Source organism: Camelina sativa, chromosome 16, assembly GCF_000633955.1.
Source record: "Camelina sativa cultivar DH55 chromosome 16, Cs, whole genome shotgun sequence".
Taxonomy (NCBI): domain Eukaryota; kingdom Viridiplantae; phylum Streptophyta; class Magnoliopsida; order Brassicales; family Brassicaceae; genus Camelina; species Camelina sativa.
Genome location: NC_025700.1, coordinates 28,777,642 through 28,797,395, shown reverse-complemented (window position 1 = coordinate 28,797,395; position 19,754 = coordinate 28,777,642). Strand labels below are relative to the sequence as shown.

At 37.8% G+C, this 19,754-nt stretch overlaps 7 protein-coding genes across 11 annotated transcripts; 3 read left to right on the top strand and 4 right to left on the bottom strand.

The window, feature by feature from the left end:
• On the top strand, positions 491-2,179 carry LOC104753089 (6-phosphogluconate dehydrogenase, decarboxylating 1, chloroplastic). The gene has a single exon (XM_010475373.2). The coding sequence runs from the start codon at positions 564-566 to the stop codon at positions 2,025-2,027; it is 1,464 nt and encodes a 487-aa protein (XP_010473675.1). The 5' UTR covers positions 491-563; the 3' UTR covers positions 2,028-2,179.
• On the bottom strand, positions 2,198-3,049 carry LOC104753088. The gene is made up of 3 exons (XM_010475372.2): positions 2,810-3,049; positions 2,492-2,627; positions 2,198-2,394 (listed from the first exon to the last, which is right to left on the bottom strand). Exons 1-3 carry the CDS (start codon positions 2,971-2,973, stop codon positions 2,338-2,340), a joined length of 357 nt encoding a protein of 118 aa, XP_010473674.1. The 5' UTR covers positions 2,974-3,049; the 3' UTR covers positions 2,198-2,337.
• Positions 3,163-6,289, bottom strand: LOC104753087 (uncharacterized protein At5g41620-like). Of its 2 annotated transcripts, none has more exons than XM_010475369.2 (3): positions 5,662-6,289; positions 4,816-4,941; positions 3,163-4,718 (listed from the first exon to the last, which is right to left on the bottom strand). In XM_010475369.2, the coding sequence occupies exons 1-3, from the start codon at positions 6,046-6,048 to the stop codon at positions 3,387-3,389; spliced, it is 1,845 nt and encodes a 614-aa protein (XP_010473671.1). In that variant the 5' UTR covers positions 6,049-6,289; the 3' UTR covers positions 3,163-3,386. The 2 variants fall into 2 exon arrangements, with proteins under 2 accessions (XP_010473671.1, XP_019093942.1); XM_019238397.1 differs by having other exon boundaries at positions 4,816-4,937; positions 5,662-5,770.
• Positions 6,825-7,653, bottom strand: LOC104753086 (dirigent protein 5). Its single transcript, XM_010475368.1, has one exon. It carries the CDS (start codon positions 7,553-7,555, stop codon positions 7,007-7,009), a length of 549 nt encoding a protein of 182 aa, XP_010473670.1. The 5' UTR covers positions 7,556-7,653; the 3' UTR covers positions 6,825-7,006.
• Positions 8,886-12,900, top strand: LOC104753084 (GDT1-like protein 1, chloroplastic). 3 transcript variants are annotated; one of them, XM_010475366.2, is made up of 12 exons: positions 8,886-9,161; positions 9,249-9,330; positions 9,581-9,808; positions 9,914-9,967; positions 10,086-10,147; positions 10,257-10,325; positions 10,405-10,456; positions 10,850-10,921; positions 11,003-11,132; positions 11,222-11,292; positions 11,489-11,536; positions 12,428-12,900. In XM_010475366.2, the coding sequence occupies exons 1-12, from the start codon at positions 8,986-8,988 to the stop codon at positions 12,497-12,499; spliced, it is 1,116 nt and encodes a 371-aa protein (XP_010473668.1). In that variant the 5' UTR covers positions 8,886-8,985; the 3' UTR covers positions 12,500-12,900. The 3 variants fall into 3 exon arrangements, with proteins under 3 accessions (XP_010473668.1, XP_010473669.1, XP_010473667.1); XM_010475367.2 differs by having other exon boundaries at positions 12,277-12,900; XM_010475365.2 differs by having other exon boundaries at positions 8,887-9,161; positions 11,489-12,900.
• On the top strand, positions 14,978-18,514 carry LOC104753083. 2 transcript variants are annotated; one of them, XM_010475364.2, is made up of 3 exons: positions 14,978-15,279; positions 15,981-16,158; positions 16,283-18,514. In XM_010475364.2, the coding sequence occupies exon 3, from the start codon at positions 16,291-16,293 to the stop codon at positions 18,250-18,252; it is 1,962 nt and encodes a 653-aa protein (XP_010473666.1). In that variant the 5' UTR covers positions 14,978-15,279; positions 15,981-16,158; positions 16,283-16,290; the 3' UTR covers positions 18,253-18,514. The 2 variants fall into 2 exon arrangements, with proteins under 2 accessions (XP_010473666.1, XP_010473665.1); XM_010475363.2 differs by having other exon boundaries at positions 15,981-18,514.
• LOC104753082 lies at positions 18,655-19,414 on the bottom strand. Its single transcript, XM_010475362.2, has 2 exons — positions 19,260-19,414; positions 18,655-19,169 (listed from the first exon to the last, which is right to left on the bottom strand). The coding sequence occupies exons 1-2, from the start codon at positions 19,369-19,371 to the stop codon at positions 18,853-18,855; spliced, it is 429 nt and encodes a 142-aa protein (XP_010473664.1). The 5' UTR covers positions 19,372-19,414; the 3' UTR covers positions 18,655-18,852.

Genomic DNA, 19,754 nt, shown 5'->3' with positions numbered 1-19,754 from the left:
CTTAGACACTCGAATATGCAAAAGTTGTCCGACCATTCAACATCGTGAAAAGGCTAATAATAATAAATATCAAGTTGATGTAAAATAATTGAAATTCATGAAGAGACGAAAAGAAGAGGTAGCGTCCAACTTCAACATGGACACTACGTACCATATTTGATATACCTAAAAGATCATTTCACAATATAATCTATATTAAATTTGAAACATGATTAGAGACTAAATAAATCCTACACCCCCCCCCCCCCCCCCCCNNNNCCCCCACTAAGTTGGATATAAAATAATCAAAAAATGAACGTTACTGTTTTGGGAGGTGGTACTAACTTTGGAATCATATTTGAGCCCAAAACGACATCGTTTAAATAACTGAGTTCATAGTACCTACCAAACGACTGCGTTTTTAAGAAAACATTGAGATCATCGTTTTCGTTTGTCCCTTGGCTCCATCGACGAGTCCGTCCAACAAATTCACAGTATAAATATCTCCGCCCCACTCTCTCTCATCACTCCACTACTTCATTTTCTCTCTCTCTACACAAAAGATCCTCTCTATCTTCTCTCCAATGGAGTCCGCAGCTCTCTCCCGAATCGGTCTCGCCGGACTCGCCGTAATGGGCCAGAACCTCGCCCTAAACATCGCCGAGAAAGGTTTCCCGATCTCAGTCTACAATCGAACCACTTCCAAAGTCGACGAAACCCTAGATCGAGCCGCCGTCGAGGGAAACCTCCCAGTCTCCGGCCAATACTCTCCTCGAGATTTCGTCCTCTCGATCCAACGGCCTAGATCTCTCATCATCCTCGTCAAAGCTGGAGCTCCCGTTGACCAAACAATCGATGCCTTCTCCGAGTACATGGAGCCCGGAGACTGCATCATCGACGGTGGTAACGAGTGGTATCAGAACACAGAGCGACGGATCTCCGAAGCTGAGAAGAAAGGGTTGCTCTATTTAGGTATGGGAGTCTCCGGCGGCGAAGAAGGAGCTCGTAACGGTCCTTCGTTAATGCCTGGTGGATCGTTTCAAGCTTATGATAACATCAAGGACATTTTGGGGAAAGTAGCAGCTCAGGTTGAAGATGGACCTTGTGTTACTTACATCGGAGAAGGTGGATCTGGAAACTTCGTGAAGATGGTTCATAATGGGATTGAGTATGGAGATATGCAACTGATCTCTGAAGCTTATGATGTGTTGAAGAACGTTGGTGGATTGAGCAATGAGGAGCTTGCTGAGATCTTCACGGAGTGGAACCGAGGTGAGCTTGAGAGTTTCTTGGTTGAGATTACTTCTGATATATTTAGGGTTAAGGATGAGTTTGGTGATGGTGAGTTAGTGGATAAGATTTTGGATAAGACTGGTATGAAAGGTACCGGGAAATGGACTGTTCAGCAAGCGGCAGAGCTTTCTGTGGCGGCTCCTACGATTGCTGCTTCGTTGGATTGTAGGTACTTGAGTGGATTGAAAGACGAGAGGGAGAACGCTGCGAAAGTGTTGAAAGAAGCTGGTTTGAAAGAAGAGATTGGTTCTGCGTCGAGCGGAATCGATAAGAAGAGATTGGTTGATGATGTTAGGCAAGCTTTGTACGCTTCCAAGATCTGTAGTTATGCTCAAGGGATGAATCTGCTTAGAGCTAAGAGTTCAGAGAAAGGTTGGAACTTGAACTTCGGTGAATTGGCTAGGATTTGGAAAGGTGGGTGTATCATAAGAGCGGTTTTCTTGGATAGGATCAAGAAAGCTTACCAGAGGAACCCTGATTTGGCGAGTCTTGTCGTTGATCCTGAGTTTGCTAAAGAGATGGTTCAGAGACAAGCTGCTTGGAGAAGAGTTGTGGGTTTGGCTGTTTCTGCTGGGATTAGCACGCCTGGAATGTGCGCGAGTCTTGCGTATTTCGATACGTATAGACGCGCTAGATTGCCGGCGAATCTGGTTCAGGCGCAGAGAGATCTTTTTGGAGCTCATACTTATGAGAGAACCGATCGCCCTGGTGCATACCACACCGAGTGGACTAAGCTTGCTAGGAAGAACAATTGAACACTCCATTGACAGTTGTTTTTTATTTTTCATAGAACCCTTTTGTCTTGCTTTTTTGTAAGCATGGGAACTAGGATTCAAAACCACATTGTTTCACGAGTATTTTGTTCAGATTTCAGAATAAGAAAATGCAGTACCTCTATTTTTGTTTACATCTTGCTTTTGATATCTGTCAAACATCCAATGAGCGGTTACTATGAGATTTTGAACATTGTTCAACCCAGATGATCTGTTTATTAGCGGTGTCGACAACTCAAAATCAAATAGACTAATACATAATCCGAACTGAGAAAACTCAAGAATTGAGAACCTAGGAAGGTTCATAGAGTCCGAGGACATGACCATCAAGACATCTCACAGAAGCAACCTGAAAAGAAACCCAAAAAGGAAAGATTTCAAAATCCATTACACAAAAGATAAACAATGAGATTAGAGCTGTTTTGCAAGATAAGGTTGCATTCTACCTTGCCATGGACCTCGTATTTGATAGAGCCATCAAGTTCAGCTCCTAATTCCATAAGTTTCGAGATTGTTGTATTAATGTCTGTCACAGTAAACGATAGTAGCGAAGAGTATCCCTTCTCATTCACCATATGCTCGCTGCATGAAAACAATGATATTCATCTTTGCAATGATCTAACAAACATTCCTCAATCATCAAAGCTTTATCATCATAGAGGACAGTAAGTTGAAGGCAACCAAATAGAAAACTACTCTTCAGGGCGAAATAAAAATGTCATTGAGGCAAATGATCGAACAGGTTATAGGCATTAAGGCAATACCTGGGAGATTGCATAAGAGCTAGCTTGAGAGGACCAGAGTGAAGTTCAGCCCAACGTAAAGTGATGACATTGACGGAGAAATCAAGACCTTTCTCGTAGAATCGAGCCGCTTTTGGTACGTCTCTGTGTAGCTGCAAGATCCACCTAAACGACGCCGTCGCCATCTCTCTCTCTCTCTCTGTGTTTGGGAGCCGAAGACAACGATATAACTTGATAACAGGACCACCAGAAATACTCAAACGACGCCGTTTCAGCTCTTTATTGTCTCTTTAAAAACTACGTTCAAAAACCCATCATATTCACACAACTCTTTTCTATTGTCCGAAACAAAAATCAAGAATACAAAATTCAGAGATGATCAAATCAAACTGATATAAAACAGATGTACATTTCTACATAGTTATAAACATGTAGCTCTACAGGATTCACATATGAACATATATATCCACACATGGAACTTTCTCAAGTTCTGTCTATTTCCGACAACAACAATCTCAGCTCTGTTCCATTTCCGAGTGACCGAGTCTGACCATTTCACCAACAATGGCTCTCTTCCAATACAAATTACATCAGAAGCTCACCCCTTAAATACTCGAACCCGTGGCCTCGAACTCTTTGTTCTCGCTTCGCTTAACTTAGCCATCAAAGTGTTGTCCTTAACTCCTTGTGGCACACCAAGATCAGGTGTTATTACGGTTCTCGTATTCCATTGACGAACCGGGCTCTCTCGTCTCCTTGATGGGTAACTGTAAGAAGCTTCATCGATATCCCGAGTTTCCGACAATAACCTCCGATGAGTTCTAATCATTTCTCCAACTACATTGTTAGAACATTTATCAGTTTCAGGCTCAGTTTCAACGGCTCTAGCTTTATTTTTCTCATTAGAAGACATAGCCCACGCCATTTGATCCTCGAACTTCACTTGTAAACTCGACGGGCTTTGGTTCCGTCTCCTCGGTTTATCACCAGACACAACAACATCTGCTTCCTTTGTTAACTCCGGTTTCTCAGTTTCATCGCCGAGTCGTGGTGGCTTTGCAACATCACCAACATGTTTCTTGAGCTCAAAACAATTCGAATCGCTTCCGCCAGAATCTTCTTCCTCCTCCTCCTCACGGTCTACTTCCCAAATGGGGGCGCTCATGGCGTTAAATGGAACTGACTCAAGTGAGCTCCGGCGGTTTCTCGCTATTTCATTAGACTCTGCGTTCTGTTTAGTCTTAAGAAATGTTTCTATCTCAAACTCGAGCTTCTCCAAAGCTGATCCGTTGCCACTCTGAATCCTTTCATCAAGCCATGATTCAGCAATACAAAGAACCATCTGATCTTGTTCATCCCAACCTCTCCAGTTCTTATCCAACTTCTGCTTTAAACCATGAACCTCCCTTTCGTAACTCTTGATCCCTTTTGCAAACTCATCACATAATCTCTCCAGAATTTTCTTTGACTTAATCCCTCTCTCCATCTCCTTAACGCAGTCCGACAACGTCGACTTCACTTCCGAGAGCTCTTTTGCCAATTTCCTATACAAACTCTCATAACGTTTCCTCAATCTCCGCTCATCTTCTAGCGATTGACCAGCAGCAGAGCTTAACCGATCGTGTTCCTTCGTGTCTTTTGACAGCTTTTCTCCCGCGAGTTGCTTCACGAAATCATCCATATCGCGTCTATCAGCTTGCTGGCATCTGAGAAGCTCTTTGATCCGGGCACGTGAATGAGCAAGCTCGGTTTTCAAAGATTTTATCAAGGAGATATTAGCGGAATGCTGCTCCTCGAGGCTCCAGATTTTGTTCAGTACTTTAAGAAGTTCGGTAGATGTCTTGAGATTGTAGTTAGGCTCACCAGCTCGTCTTCTTCCACGGAACTCCAACGAACTTCCCGGAGAAACTGCTGCATTATATGGAGCAACCTAATCCCAAGAAGTAAAATAAATTCATTTCTTTGCGATAAGCTGTTTAATCAGTTATTCGGAAAGAAGAAGAAGAGTTTGAACTGAATGTGAATACCTCGAGGGAGCTATCGTAGCTTGTAGGAGATACGGGCTGCAAAGCATGGTCGTTTCTTTCGATTAAGTGATGATGCTTCATCAGCATTTGACCAATCTGCCTCCTTATACTTCCTGCACTCTCTGGCTGGGACACAAGAAGTCAAGAACCACAGCAAAATTGTTAAATGGAAGAATGAATACTAGAAAACTGAATTGCATCTTCAAGCGCAGTGAGATTAAACTTGTAAGAGAGTAAACTAGTAAAAGAACCAAGTAACTATGGTTGCACTAACACTAAAGATCACAATTTTAGATAGAATCCCCCATCGCCTAACCTAATCACAGCTTATAAAAGAATACTCTGCAGAACTAAAAAAAGCCAAAATCTAGTAATCAAGAACCAAGCACATATGAGCTTAGAATCAATGGCAATATTATTCACTTTCAAAACTCCAAAACCAAGACAGCAATTGGAAAAATCCTAAATTTAGCCAAAAACTAAAAAACGTGAACCAGAAACAGAGCAATTAGGCAGACCCAGAACACTTATCACCAATATAAAAAAACTAACTTCGGAAAAAAGGAGAACCCTGAACCAGAAGCAGAACAATCTTAGGGCTAAAAATCCACCAGTTCATCACAACCCATGTCACAAAATTCAAACTTTGAAGGGCAAAACGATACATTGTCACAAAATATCCAAACTTGAGCAATGCCCAATCCTAAAACCAATCATCTCCATGGAATAATCAACTAAAAAAGACCAAATATTAAAAAGCTAAAATCACCATGTAATATTTCTAAAATTCCAGAACAGTGTAAAAATCATATCCTTAGAAAGAGTAGTAGAGAGAGAGAGAGAGACCTGGTGATCAGTGAAATCAAGACCATTATTGTCTACAACCGCCGCCTTTCCATGGCCGTGACGGAGACGACGATTACTCGGACCGGCAGAACTGTACGGAACTCGGTGCATTCTAGTAGCAAGAGGAGGAATCCGGTGGTCGTTGTCGTCGTAATACTGATAAAATTCCCAGAGATAAGCAGCGAGCTTTCTAGATGAGAAATTAGAGGAAGAAGAAGAAGGGTTGAAGCTAATGTGCGCAGGAGTGCAAGGTCGGCGAAAGACACTTCTATGGCCTACAAACACAGCTCTTCTTCTTAACTTTTCTATAAATCCTTTCCCTTTTTGCCCTTCTTCTTCTTCTCCTCCGCCATCATCTTCCTCGTCTTCTTCTTCTTTACTTTTCATTTCTTTAGAGCGCGGCTCACTAAACTAAACCAAAAGTTTCCACCTTTTCTGTAATTTAAGAAACCCTTTTTTTCTCTCTCTCTCTGTCCATAATCATAGAGACGGAACTGTTCATCTCATTTATTCAATGTTGGATCATGGGGGTGTTACAATCACTCGTCTATCATTTTAATTCTGAACACTTCCTTAGACCATTTAATTTCATTATTCTGATTAACATCTGAATTTTATTGATGTTTTTAAAAATCTGTGTGTAAATGTATTGGAGAGTATTTGTGTATTTTATGAAGGAAAAAGAAAGAAGAATGTGCGTGTCACAGTCTGTGGACAGTGAGTGGGTAAAGGCATCACACGTAGTCATGTGTATTGGGATGCTTCAGAAGTGTGTAGCTTCGGTGTTTACAAATTACATGTGCTTCTGCGTTTACATGTTTAACATCTAACAACATTTTTTAAAATCTTTTAAACATCTACATTTTCACTAATCTTTTGTTAACAATGTTACTTTTATTGGAAAATGAAATGGTTTGGCTTTACAAATTACAATTTACGAGCCCTATGGGCTACGGCTTTGACTTTGAGTCCTTCCGTTATTGTCCGAAATCGTCATGCCTAACTTGGCTACTATGTTGAAACACATTTTTAGAATATAAAGTTAAAAAAATTGTTTTAAGACACTAGTTACTAGAATATCAAATTGTTTAGTGACATGTGACACACTTGTATTTGACTAGTGGTGTTGTAGAAATATATTTTCCTATACTAGTGATATTGTATAATACAGTGTAATTTTTTATCAAACAACACATGACATAACAAAATCATATAATACATGATCAAACCGCAAAATTGAACTAAAAGCATAAAAATCCCAACTTAAACTTATTCGATGATCAAAAGTTTCAAAGTAGTCAGCCACTCTAATTTCTCTCTCTCTCGAACCATTTTATGGTCTCTTTTAGTAACAGTCATAGAGTTTGATATCCATCTTGACCCTAAAATACTTAGCACCTTCAAAGGTATCAGTCTCAAACGTAACAATCCCCCGAGACATGAAAAAATCACCCGTACCTCCGACCACAGACAAGTCTCTACTCTTCACCATCATAAGATCTGCTCCCATAATGTTCAACGTGCCTTTGTGTTGAGTCGAGTTGAACACGAGCGTGTACGCGAACCACGCGTTGTAATCGTTCTTCATGTCGTAGAAATAGAATCCTTGAGCACGCGCCACGGGTTCGGATTTAAAGTTTTTGTCTATGGTCATTGGATCGTCGAAGATCACGAGTTTCCCGAATTTGAAATTCCCAAGGCCCGGCGGGTTGGTAATGGCTGCAGAAGTCGCGTTTTGCACGTCGTCGACGCCGAACATTATGTCGTGGTAGTAGAGGACAAAGTTTTTGCACGGTTTTGGTTGCGATTTGGATGGTTTTCGAGCTGATACGACGGTTTTGGATAGAACAAGAAAAATGAATAAGAAGAGAAATGATTTCATTTGGCCTACCATATTTGATAAAATGTGTACTTTTCAATGCAAATGTGAGAGTGGACAATGAGAGAGTGATTTTGTCGAAGAAGAGTGACGGGTTTATATATACAACTTGGGGGTTTAGTAGTCTATGTTAATATAAAGTAAAGAAGTCCCAAGTGGACTAGCTCACTTCTTCTCTCTTGTTTCTTGTTTATTTATTTGTATATCAAGGTTGGTGGTAAGTTTTGTTGATGGTATATAAAGTGAAATCATTTACGATGAATATTGGAAAATTTTCAATGTGGGCGGCTCTATCACCTTTTAAAAATTTCCACAAGTTGTTATAGTAGATAAATCGTTGAAAATAAGTACACAATGTCTTAGAGAATTAGTACTAAAATTAACATGATCGAAAACTACATGAGCTTTTACATGAACGTACCTTATGCTAGAGTCGCACTTTTCGTGTAAATTTAGTTTGGTTGTTCACAATTTCTCAAAAATAATTTATGGAAACAAGTTTATATATATATATATATATATATATTTTAAAGACATAATTATATCTATATAATCCCGAGAGTTCAAAGTACTACAATCTTTACACTATCTTGGCCTTTTAGTTTATCATGGGTTGGTGGAGAACTAATAATAATTGACAGTCTAACTTTGCATGATTATTAAGTCAAACTTCCACTGCCTTATGAATATCTGTTTTTTTTTTTTTTTGTGTTTATCAAAATCGAGATATTTTTACTAAACTAGACTTAATTCTTAGTAAATTCAAGTTTTAAACTTAAAAATTTTTACTTTGTTAATTGTAACATATATCTATCTAAACTAGGCTTTCTTAGAAAATGATTTAAATTCTAATAAATATATAAATTTAAGACTTCATTTTTCCTCTCGAAATCTATCATCAATGCGTAAAATTCTTTTTTGATTAAACTAAGCATTTGCCGACTTAATGGAAAAACATTGGCATTCGGCAGCTAGCCAAATAAAGCAAATCAAATTGCAGGATTTTAAATGTGACTTATAACTATTCAGATTATTTTTAAAAAAATATCGTGAAACCATTTAGTAATTAGAAAAGCATTATTGTAAACAAAAAGTAACAACATTGTTGAATGTTGAGTGTTGACAAAACCAAAAAGGTAAAAAACTCTATCGATGGCGTGATGTTTATCATCACAAGTGGTCGGGTCAATTACGGCCTGGCTAAACTGCCAAGGCTTTTTAAAAGAATAACGGGCCTATTATTAGCCCAATAAGAAATCAGTTGTCGGCCCATAACTTGATTTTGTGGATTTTATTTTTCACAGATCTCTCTAATATCTTCTGAGAACCAAACAGAGCCAAAGGTTTATTATATTTGCTGCTTGTTGCAGTAAAGAGAATCAATCACACTGTGAAGAAGAAAGCATAAAAAAAAAAAAAACTCAGGTGGAGATATTTAGAGAGAAATGCTCACTTTGAATCTCCCCGATTCGATTCGTCTTCTTCCATTCCAAAACCCTAGGCCTCCCAAATCCGATTCGTGTTCTTCTTCTTCTCCTTCTTCTTCGTCGTCGAGGAGATGTCTCTCCACCGCTTGTCCAATTCCGATCGGGTTTAGGGTTCGTGATAGATGCTTCTCTAGGTATGTTTTTGTTCATCTGCAATTTGAATTTGTTATGCCAATGGAATTTTAGGGGTTTATTATGTCTTTCGCAATTCTTCTATGCAGAGGTTTGAGTCAATTGCGCCGTAATGATTCTCAGCAGCTAGGGTTTCGATGCTTCCGACGAAACGCCGCTTGTTACATCGAGGTGACTTTTGAATTTTTGTTTCGAACTGATTGTTTTATGTGGATTCACCTATAGATATATATATATATATATAGTTGTAATGTAGTGTTTAGTTTAGAGACTTGGAGATCATTAATTCGAAATGTTATTAGGATTTACTTGAAGATTGAACTATAGAGGAGATGGTACTGTGTTATATGCTTAAGCTCATTAGGTAGGTTCAAGGAGGAGGTGGACTGAATAAGTTGTTTTGTTTGATTTAATTTTTCAGAAAGCTGATTCTGAAGAAAATGATAGGAATCTGGATGTTTTGGTTGAGCGACGAATAGCTCACTCAAGAAGTGAGGCTCAGAGAGTTCTTAAGTTCTTGGCGGTATCAGGTTCGGTTGCATTACTCGGCAATGATCCAGCCTTTGCGGCTTCGTCAATTGCTAACGGGACGCAGTCACTTGTCACTTCTCTTGGAGACCTCGGAGATATTAGCTCAGGTTTTGCTTCGGTTAGGAGAATCTTCCTTTTGCACAGAACCGGCAACTATGTCTTTCTGTTTAGTGCTAATCCTTTTAAATTTTACGTTTTGCTCTCTGTCTATGTTTTTGTTCAGGCGTTCTTGCTTATCTTTTTCTCTGAACTTGGAGACAAGACTTTCTTCATTGCGGTATGCTCTTGAATCTATATATGTATATATAGATGTTAATCTACGTTTTAGAAACTCCCTGTCATCAAACAGTTAGCATTCTATATTGATTGCGATACGTTTTCATGCGTTTGTTTAGGCCCTTTTAGCAGCAAGGAACTCTGCTGCTACTGTATTCGTGGGGACTTTTGGTGCTCTTGGGTATGCTTTCTTTCTCAAACATAGGCGTTATGGTCCGTGAATCTTGTCTGAAACCAAATATTACTTTGAATTCAGGACAGCAGCGTTATAAGATTTGGTAATTTTGCAGGATAATGACGATAATATCTGTAGTGCTTGGACGAACTTTCCACTACGTTGATGAAATTCTTCCATTCAGGTTTGGAAACTCCTGATAAACTTATTGTTCAGGTTTAAGGTTCAATATGAATCTGAACGTCAATGACTTGAAAACACAGGTTTGGTGAAACCGATTTGCCTCTAGATAATATTGCAGCTGTTTGTCTTCTGGTAATATTTACGTACCTTTCTATGCAGAGTTGTGTTATGCAGGGGTGTTTGATTGGACCTTTTGACTTGTTTTTGGTTTAGAATGTACACCTTCCAAAGTAGATGATATTTACCCAAGTGGAACCAAATGTAGTTCTGACCCTTTTAGCATGAGTTTGGTTTTGGTTACGGTTTTGTTTTATATACAAAGGTACCCTTGATTCGAAGGGTTTTAAACTTTTAATGAAGTGTAAGTTTCAGGTTCTTAACTTTCGTATGTAGAAATAGTTTACTAATTAAACCAAATGAAAATTTTGATTCGTTTCCAAACCTGGTTTTTGGTTCTGTGTGGGTTGGATCATTCATAACGCCTCCTAACTATGTAATCGTATTAACAATTTTTACTTCATTTAGGTTTACTTCGGTGTATCAACGTTATTAGACGCTGCTTCAGATGAGGGTAAAGCCGAGGAAGAACAGAAAGAAGTAAAAGCTGTTTTAGCCTTTCGCTTTTATATTTCCATGCAACCTTCAAGAAGTCAATATTTTCTGACTTATTTTCTACAGGCAGAACTAGCGGTTTCAGAGTTTTCAGGTAATGGAGCCGGGATAGTGGCAGCCGCAAGCACCATCGTCAGCACTTTCGCCTTGGTTTTTGTTGCGGAATGGGGTGACAAATCCTTCTTCTCAACAATTGGTGAGACTCAAATTTTTCAACTTTCCTAATAAATTAAAATCTCAGGTCCAGAATTCCAAAACTGTATATAATCTTTTGTTTCGTTGAAGCTCTTGCGGCTGCTGCATCGCCATTGGGTGTCATCGCTGGAGCATTGGCGGGTCACGGTGCTGCGACTCTGGTGAGTTTTTAATCTTTTGATTGAAATTTTTATTTGAACACTTCAAAGATCCTAGGACCTTGGTTAATAAAAACTCAAAAGCATCTTTAAGCAATGTTAAGACTTTTAAAACCCCATCAAAGAGGATATTTTTCTAGTCCCCTGAAACTTGGGAGACACAAGAACTCTAACTTGCAATTTGGTTTGTCGATTGCAGCTTGCGGTTTTGGGTGGTTCGTTGCTGGGAAATTTCTTATCAGAGAAGGTAATTATTAATTCTACTCTCTATCCATCTCTATGTATATATATATATAATTATATACACATACACAATATATACATATTTAGATCGAATTAGTCTTAGAAACCTTAGTTCAGAAAAGCACTTAAAAGAGTACTTCTTTTTCTTTATAATGCCAGTTTTAGTTTTTTCTTACTCTTCTAAACTTGCATTTAATATAATAATAAAATGAAGAAGAATAAATTTTGATTCCTGACCCAAAAAAGGTTAAGAAGAATAAAACTAACTTTGATGGTTGCATTAAAAAGTTAGAAAATTATTAATAAATGAAACAAATCCATGTCCTTAAATTATCATGAAATGTAGGGTGAATATACTAAATGCTAGCATATCCTAGGTTATATTCAGCTTTTATATTACACAAAAACCAGATTCTCTTGGCAATTTTCTAGCTTTTATTTTTTATCTTTAAGTTTTTCAAAAGTTCCAAAACACCTTGTTTTAATTAGTCAAAGGATCTCTTTTTTACTCTCGTATTGTGTTTTGAGATTTAACTTGATAGAACAAAAGTGAGAGAAGTAGAGATTAAGGTTTTTTATTCTAAGGCAAGTGGCAACAACAAGCTTCTATGTACATTGATCTCAAGTCTTCCACATCATTTAGTATCTATTCCTCCCTCAAAAAAGAGTCAAAATAACATCTTTTATTGTTTTTATTCTCTTTCTATGTCCGATCCAATCTGTCAACAACGCGTGTTATTCCAGAAAAACCGGGGGAGAAATATCTAAGCTAAACGAATGGATCATTTTGTTTAGGTTTTAGATCTAAAGTTTAGAGACTATTTGAAAAAAAAAAATTTGGGAGAGAGTGTGTTCTTAAGACGGGAATGTTTAAATGTTGTTTGGTTCGAAACAGGCAATTGCTTATGTCGGAGGAGTTCTGTTTCTCGTGTTTGCTGCTGTGACGGTGGCCGAGATCGTCACGTAAGCAGCAATAATAATACTTTTCTTTGCCTCTTACTTATTGTATAAAAAAGAAAATACTATTTTAATTTTGGTTGCAGCAAAACTTTAGTATAGAACTGTTCATTCATCACTCTCTATCTTTCTGGATACTATACTGTGGATTAACAGCAAAACATATGAAAAACATTTTGTATTTTAGTGGTTAGAATTAACTTAGATGTCAAGATAGGTAATAGCATAGGTTATGTTATGAAAGATGCGTCCAAACATAACACGTGTTCGGGACCGGGAAGAATATAAAAGGAGTCCAACATGATAGAGCATATTCTTTTCTTTTTCTTTATATTCTTCATCATGTAAAGGTGTAATACAATAATATTACAATCGTGCATGTGAAATCAAATTAGCTGAGAAAGTTGTAAACTTAACACGCTTTATAAGTTCCACTCCTAAATGTATATTTCTTTTATAGCAACATGTATTTTTTTTTTGTAAAAGGGAATAGAAGGAAAGTAGACTAAAAACAAAAGTGTGCAAAATAAGCATTCATACTTGTACAAATAACTTTAAATTCACTGATTATGAAATAACATAGATTTAAGAATAATAATAATATAACCGCAATATCAATCAATTACTGNATTCTTTAACACTAAAAATAATTTAATTTCATCAATACCAGAATCTAAAGCATTGAATATGATAAAACATACTAGTATAAAAAGAGGTTTACGTTAATGTCATAATTGTGTCATTCTCTGCATAATACATGTTATTTTTTTTTTGACAAAAAAAAAAAAACTACTTACATACCTTTAAACAAAATAAATAGAAATATTAATGGTGGAAAAACATATACCAATAATGAAATTGATAAATAAGGAAATACAAAGTAGAGGAAGTGGAGGAGGACATAAACCACCAACCAAATGTCATGTTATGACAGGGTAGCTACTAAGTTGTTCTTATTAATTAAGATTGAGCTGGTGATTATAATTGATTTATTATTGTGATTTTCTGAGTTTACTTACTCTGCGTTTTTTTGTAGTTTTTTTTGTACATTTTATCAAAAAAAACAAAAAAAAAANTAAAAATATTCATGTGTTCTATACAACTTACACCTTTAGTTAAAACTTATGTGAAAAAAAAAAGATTTTGCGTGAGAATCAATAATAATACATTTGACCTATAGATAAAAAAAGAAAAAAAAAAGTAAGAAAAGAAAATCTATTGATTGTGCAATTGCAAACCTGAACCACTCTTTTATCGTACGTGGACCCTTTTGATCGGCTTTCCTATTTCGGACAGTGACAGCAAAAACGATGAAACGATGTCGCTTTTTCGTAGTTTTTATCTAGAAGAAAGAAAGTGTAATAAAAACTAAAAGTAAAAAGAAACAATGGCAATCGAAGGAAGCGTAGACCTAGCTAGACCTTTCTTTCCTTTCCGAGAGAATCACAAAAGAGGCAAGTGGGGACCACTCTCTCAAAATAATAATAATAATAACTCACAGAACCAAATTGAACGGTGACGAGCCGCTGCTGCCTTCAGCCGCCACGCTAACACACATGACATGCCACACCTACCACACTTCTTCGTTTTATGCTGACGCAGTCACGCTCATCAACCGCCACAATCTTGTTGGCACAACACCATAATTTATAACGCTTATTAATCCAAGCAAAATTAGTTTTATATGTTAATCTTGGAGCTATCCGTTAGTTTCATTTTGTATAAATTTATGATTATACAACTAAACGGAAAACATTAAAATAATTGCAATTTCTCTTTTGAATTACATATAGATGATAGGAATAATAATACCATTATCTTGCTAATTATTAGATAAGATTATTATTCCCCAATATTAAAAAAACAAAACAAATTATGCAGTTATAGACCTATCATTTTTCTTCTATTAAAACTATTAATTAAAACAAAATAAAAATAAATTTAAACTATTAATTATTCTTTAACACTAAAAATAATTTAATTTCATCAATACCAGAATCTAAAGCATTGAATATGATAAAACATACTAGTATAAAAAGAGGTTTACGTTAATGTCATAATTGTGTCATTCTCTGCATAATACATGTTATTTTTTTTTTGACAAAAAAAAAAAAACTACTTACATACCTTTAAACAAAATAAATAGAAATATTAATGGTGGAAAAACATATACCAATAATGAAATTGATAAATAAGGAAATACAAAGTAGAGGAAGTGGAGGAGGACATAAACCACCAACCAAATGTCATGTTATGACAGGGTAGCTACTAAGTTGTTCTTATTAATTAAGATTGAGCTGGTGATTATAATTGATTTATTATTGTGATTTTCTGAGTTTACTTACTCTGCGTTTTTTTGTAGTTTTTTTTGTACATTTTATCAAAAAAAACAAAAAAAAAAGTAGTATTTTAGGAGTAAGCACGTGCGAAAGATTCGGAAGGCACGTGCGGGGGAGCACAAGTCTTTGATAGCCTCTTGTTTTCTTTCTCTCAGAGAGGGATTCCAAATTCCATCATTCATTCATTCACTCGTCTCTTTGGCTATTTATACATCTTTTCTATCTCTCTCGCCGGCGCTGCAAATCCCTAGATTTCTCTCCTCTTCTTCGCTCCCCCCCAAAAAAAACACCACAATTATATATATCAATTATATTAATCCCAATTTTAACCTCAATTTCTTCGTTGATTGATTGAGAGAGAGAGAGAGAGAGAGAGAGAGAGAGAGAATCTCGATTTCATTTATCATTTGATGCCGTGAAATTTTCGCAAATCAGATTCAAAAAAGTGAAGGTAAATTTTCTAATTTCTTTTCCGCATCGCGATTGTGTTTTTTGGTTATTCTTCGGTTGATTTGCATGTTTGTTTGATGAGTAATTCATAGAAATTGATTTGTGTTTTATTCGAGAAAAGAAAAAAAAAAAACATAAAAAAGACTCTGAGATCGATGTCTGGGAAATTGAAGAATTCTGTGGTTTGTTCTGTTTTTTTTTTTGTGTGTTTTTGTTTTTAATTGTTTTGGGAAAAATTTATGTGTCGGTATAATCGATAAAAGACTTTTTGAAGGTTTTTTTTTTTGGAGCGGCTCTGCTTTTGATTTATCGTGTCTCTATTAATTAATTTAGTCTCTGTTGATTTCTCTAAAGCAAATCGATGAGCTACTGAATAATCAATTCATCAATTGTGTTATAGTAGTAGTAGTAGTAGTATCTCTTTGAGAAAAAGTCTGGTTACAAATTAGATCTTGTTTTGTTTCATGTACGTTGCGGTTGACTCAACCGAAATCAAAACTGTTATGTTTTAAATTTTTTGAAACTGGGTTCATGTTTTTTTTTTTTTTTTTTTTTGTCCTAAACTATATTTGTTCTCTCAGGTAGGTGCTAATCATCTCAGTTTCTGTGTTCTGCAACACAATTGATTTATCTCACTACTCTTTTTGTAGATTACTTGCAACGAACTTGGCACTCACTTTGTTATTTATTATCTCTTTGCAGGAATGGTTAGCTGCTACCGTAATCCTTTCGTCGTAGTGAAGGTTGAGAATTAAACTTTTGGTTTTGTGAGTAACTTTCATTGGATCAGCTCTACCAGATTTTGGTTTGTAACTTTTATCTGAAGATGGATCGGTGCGATACCTCAGGATTCGTAAGCGGCGGTGGAGATGCTTATAAGGTCTTCTAACTCTTTTTTTTTTAGAGCTGTGGCTTTTTTCTCTCCTTAAACCCGGAAGTTGTTGTGTACTATCTACTACTGGCTTCGCGTCTTCGCTCTTTTTGACGAAAGTTTTCATTTTTAGTTGTGACTATGCATACTAGATTCCAAAACAGTGCTTTTGCTGGTGGTAATTCCTCATCATCCAACAACTCTTTTAAGATACTGGGCCGCTCTCTTCAAGTTGATGTCGCCGAGGCCGCGGATACTACGCTGCGTCTTGATTCCCTTGCCTCTCCGCTGTCTAATGCCAAGGGAATCAAAAGGAAGTGGAATCTGATTGATGGATCTGATTCTTTACTTTCTTTAAGACTCGGTCACTCAACAAGCTCTTCTGATAGCAAAGGGAGTTCTGCAACTGCTTGCACGAGTTTATCTTCTGCTAAAGAAACTGAGGAGGCGTCCTCTATGGATATTGAGCTCGACTTTAGTCTTCATCTTGGCAACGAGAAACTGGCAGCAAGTAACAAAAAGCCAGCTAACTCCAGCGTGAAAGAGTTGTTGCAGGTCCCCTCCTCGAAATTTGATCTTGAACTGAGTCTTTCTGGTGGAGTATCCTGTCAATCTGAGATCACTGCGCTCCAGCAGCACGCCAACCGATTTCAAACTTTTGCGGACATGCTACGTGCAACTAATGAAGAATCCACATCATGTGGTTGGAGGCCAGGGTTTGGATTACCAACATTGCAAGCCTCGTCAAGCAAAGAAACGAGCTCTTTCTCAGGCCATGTTCCAAAGAATATCATCATTCCTGCTGCTCATGTTCTGGAACTGTCATCTAGCACAGCAGCAACTACTCCAATAAGCTCTGGTACATGTACTTCCGGTTTATCTCACCAGCTGAAGCCACAGCTTAAGAATTCTTCTAATTCCAAGTTATGTCAAGTAGAAGGATGTCAAAAGGGAGCAAGAGGCGCATCCGGCCGTTGCATTTCCCATGGTGGTGGACGTAGATGCCAGAAACATGGTTGCCACAAGGGCGCTGAAGGTAGAACTGTGTACTGTAAAGCCCATGGAGGTGGTCGTCGATGTGAATTTCTCGGATGCACCAAAAGCGCAGAAGGCCGTACTGACTTCTGTATAGCTCATGGAGGGGGTCGAAGATGCAGCCATGAAGATTGCACACGAGCTGCTAGGGGAAGATCAGGACTCTGTATCAGGCACGGTGGAGGAAAGAGATGCCAAAAAGAGAACTGCACGAAAAGCGCTGAAGGCCTTTCAGGACTCTGCATCTCTCATGGTGGTGGTCGGCGATGTCAATCTAATGGATGCACAAAAGGAGCACAAGGGAGTACAATGTTCTGCAAGGCACACGGTGGTGGTAAACGATGTACACACTCGGGTTGCACCAAAGGAGCAGAAGGAAGCACGCCGTTTTGTAAAGGACATGGAGGGGGTAAAAGATGTGCCTTTCAAGGAGGTGATCCATGTTCCAAGAGTGTTCATGGCGGTACCAATTTCTGTGTGGCTCATGGCGGTGGTAAGAGATGTGCGGTTCCCGAATGCACAAAGAGTGCTAGAGGAAGGACTGATTTCTGTGTCAGACATGGTGGAGGAAAGAGATGCAAGTCTGAAGGATGTGGCAAAAGTGCTCAAGGTAGTACTGACTTTTGCAAAGCACATGGAGGAGGGAAACGGTGTGCGTGGGGTCAGCCCGAGACTGAGTATGCGGGACAATCCTCTTCTGGTCCTTGTACCTCGTTTGCTCGAGGTAAGACTGGTCTTTGTGCACTCCATAACAGTCTGGTTCAGGATAACCGGGTCCATGGAGGAATGACTGTAACTTCCGAGAGCCAAGAACCGAGAGTAAGCAGCAGCGAAACAGAGAACGAGGAGGAGTTCAGCGGTTCTCAAGACATGAACATCGATACAATGAAAGCAAGAAGTGCTACAGGATCTCCAGAGACTGATGTTGATCTCAATGAGTATGAAGCAGGATTGGGGTTAGCTCCAGAAGGAAGAGTCCATGGTGGAAGTTTGATGATGGCGATGTTGGGCAGAGATGGTGGCTCTGGCTCTACCGATGGGCAGGTGAGGCCAAAGAGGTGGATGTAATTGTCTTCAGTTTGATTCCAGTCTTCAATTCAACGCTGGTGGTTTATGTTGCCACCAGAGAGTGAAAAGGGGAGTCTGTTTATTCTAGTTTTAGGTTTGCTTAGAGAGTCGAAAAAGTATCCAAAGTCTGTGTCTTTGTGTCTTGTTTGATCTCATTGTCTTGTAGATATTGAATTAAGGGTCGAAGCAAAGGTTATTGTGATAGTGTGAATTATACAGGTAAAAGCCCACCTGTGAATTGTCAAAACAGTCTTTATGATGATGATGATGATGATGATGACGGTAATAAAACTCATGTCTTTGTTTGCAAAATTGCAACTTCTCGCCTTACGAAATGAAGAGGTTCTGAGTACAGTTATCATATTTAGCAGTAGACAATTGTGAATTTAGTTATAGTTTGAAACACTCAATGCATATAATACGTAACAACTTTATTTAGAGATAAAGCAAGTCATGGGACATGACCTTAGAGGTTACAATACTCACACATATATTTTGGGGGCGGGTTCAATTTATTTATTTCATCTTCTGTAACTCTAGGAATATAGAGATGAATCCTCCTTCGATTATGGCATGGATTGATTTAACGGGCCGGTGCCATTATTTAAGACGCACTGGCATGGGAATATGGTCACCAAGACGGGCACGGCAAAGAAAAGCCGTTCTCTCAATATTGTCCACAAGGAATTGGACTTCTTCAAGGTCTTTGATCTCAAGGCCACTCTTTTCGTACTCCGCAGTGATGTCTATGAGGCAATTCAAGCCACTGGGCTCGTCGCCAGTAACTTTTGTAGTTGCTGCAATCAACTTATAGCCATCAACGAATTCAGGTTTCAAGAACCGTTGCTTCAAGGTTTTCGTCTGGTGATCCACTGACTCAATTTTCATTAGAGTCCAGTGAGCAGATGGCTTAATGTCTAGCCAACAAAAACAATGAATATATTAGAGTTATGAACAAGTACAGCATATATGAAATTATAAGAGTATGAGAGTTATATAATATATACCTGTAAGTTTTCTATAAGCCAAGCAAGTCGAATTGTGGACAAAACGTTCCCAGAATCGCTCTTGCGGGACGGGAAGCTTATACTGCATCTCATAAACTCGTTTCAGTGACATTTCTCTAGCTACTTGTCCTTGATGATGTTTGTCTTTAATTTTGTGAATTTTATCAATGTAACATGCCATGTTTATATAGCCCAATGGTTATAAAGAAAAAAAATATTGCATTATTATTATTTTTGAGCAAATTATCCAATTAATTATATTTTCCCACTTAACTTTTTAATCATATATGTATGCCATTTTCCAAAATTGAACAATCTTCCTATGGGTCATGTGCATTCTCTGCTTCACCTAATTAAGGCAATACTAGAATATAAGAATATGACGTGAGCGGACAAAATTCATCAGTAACTTGAACGGACCAAAATTAATTAACATGGCTAATTTTTCTTAATCAACTTATTTTCTTAGCAATAAAATGTATATTTCACAAAACT

Bases quoted from the DNA above. Each gene is read 5' to 3' on its own strand.
- LOC104753089 (XM_010475373.2), top strand. From the start codon at position 564: ATGGAGTCCGCAGCTCTCTCCCGAATCGGTCTCGCCGGACTCGCCGTA.
- LOC104753088 (XM_010475372.2), bottom strand. From the start codon at position 2,973: ATGGCGACGGCGTCGTTTAGGTGGATCTTGCAGCTACACAGAGACGTA. The intron at 2,628-2,809 runs GTATTGCCTTAA...GTTTTCATGCAG, and splicing joins GCTCTTATGCAATCTCCCAG to CGAGCATATGGTGAATGAGA. The intron at 2,395-2,491 runs GTAGAATGCAAC...GTTTCTTTTCAG, and splicing joins AATACGAGGTCCATGGCAAG to GTTGCTTCTGTGAGATGTCT.
- LOC104753087 (XM_010475369.2), bottom strand. From the start codon at position 6,048: ATGAAAAGTAAAGAAGAAGAAGACGAGGAAGATGATGGCGGAGGAGAA. The intron at 4,942-5,661 runs GTCTCTCTCTCT...CTTGTGTCCCAG, and splicing joins TTGATTTCACTGATCACCAG to CCAGAGAGTGCAGGAAGTAT. The intron at 4,719-4,815 runs GTATTCACATTC...TCTTGGGATTAG, and splicing joins GCTACGATAGCTCCCTCGAG to GTTGCTCCATATAATGCAGC.
- LOC104753086 (XM_010475368.1), bottom strand. From the start codon at position 7,555: ATGGTAGGCCAAATGAAATCATTTCTCTTCTTATTCATTTTTCTTGTT.
- LOC104753084 (XM_010475365.2), top strand. From the start codon at position 8,986: ATGCTCACTTTGAATCTCCCCGATTCGATTCGTCTTCTTCCATTCCAA. The intron at 10,457-10,849 runs GTAATATTTACG...TACTTCATTTAG, and splicing joins TTGCAGCTGTTTGTCTTCTG to GTTTACTTCGGTGTATCAAC. The intron at 10,922-11,002 runs GTAAAAGCTGTT...TATTTTCTACAG, and splicing joins CCGAGGAAGAACAGAAAGAA to GCAGAACTAGCGGTTTCAGA.
- LOC104753083 (XM_010475364.2), top strand. From the start codon at position 16,291: ATGCATACTAGATTCCAAAACAGTGCTTTTGCTGGTGGTAATTCCTCA.
- LOC104753082 (XM_010475362.2), bottom strand. From the start codon at position 19,371: ATGTCACTGAAACGAGTTTATGAGATGCAGTATAAGCTTCCCGTCCCG. The intron at 19,170-19,259 runs GTATATATTATA...TTTGTTGGCTAG, and splicing joins GGCTTATAGAAAACTTACAG to ACATTAAGCCATCTGCTCAC.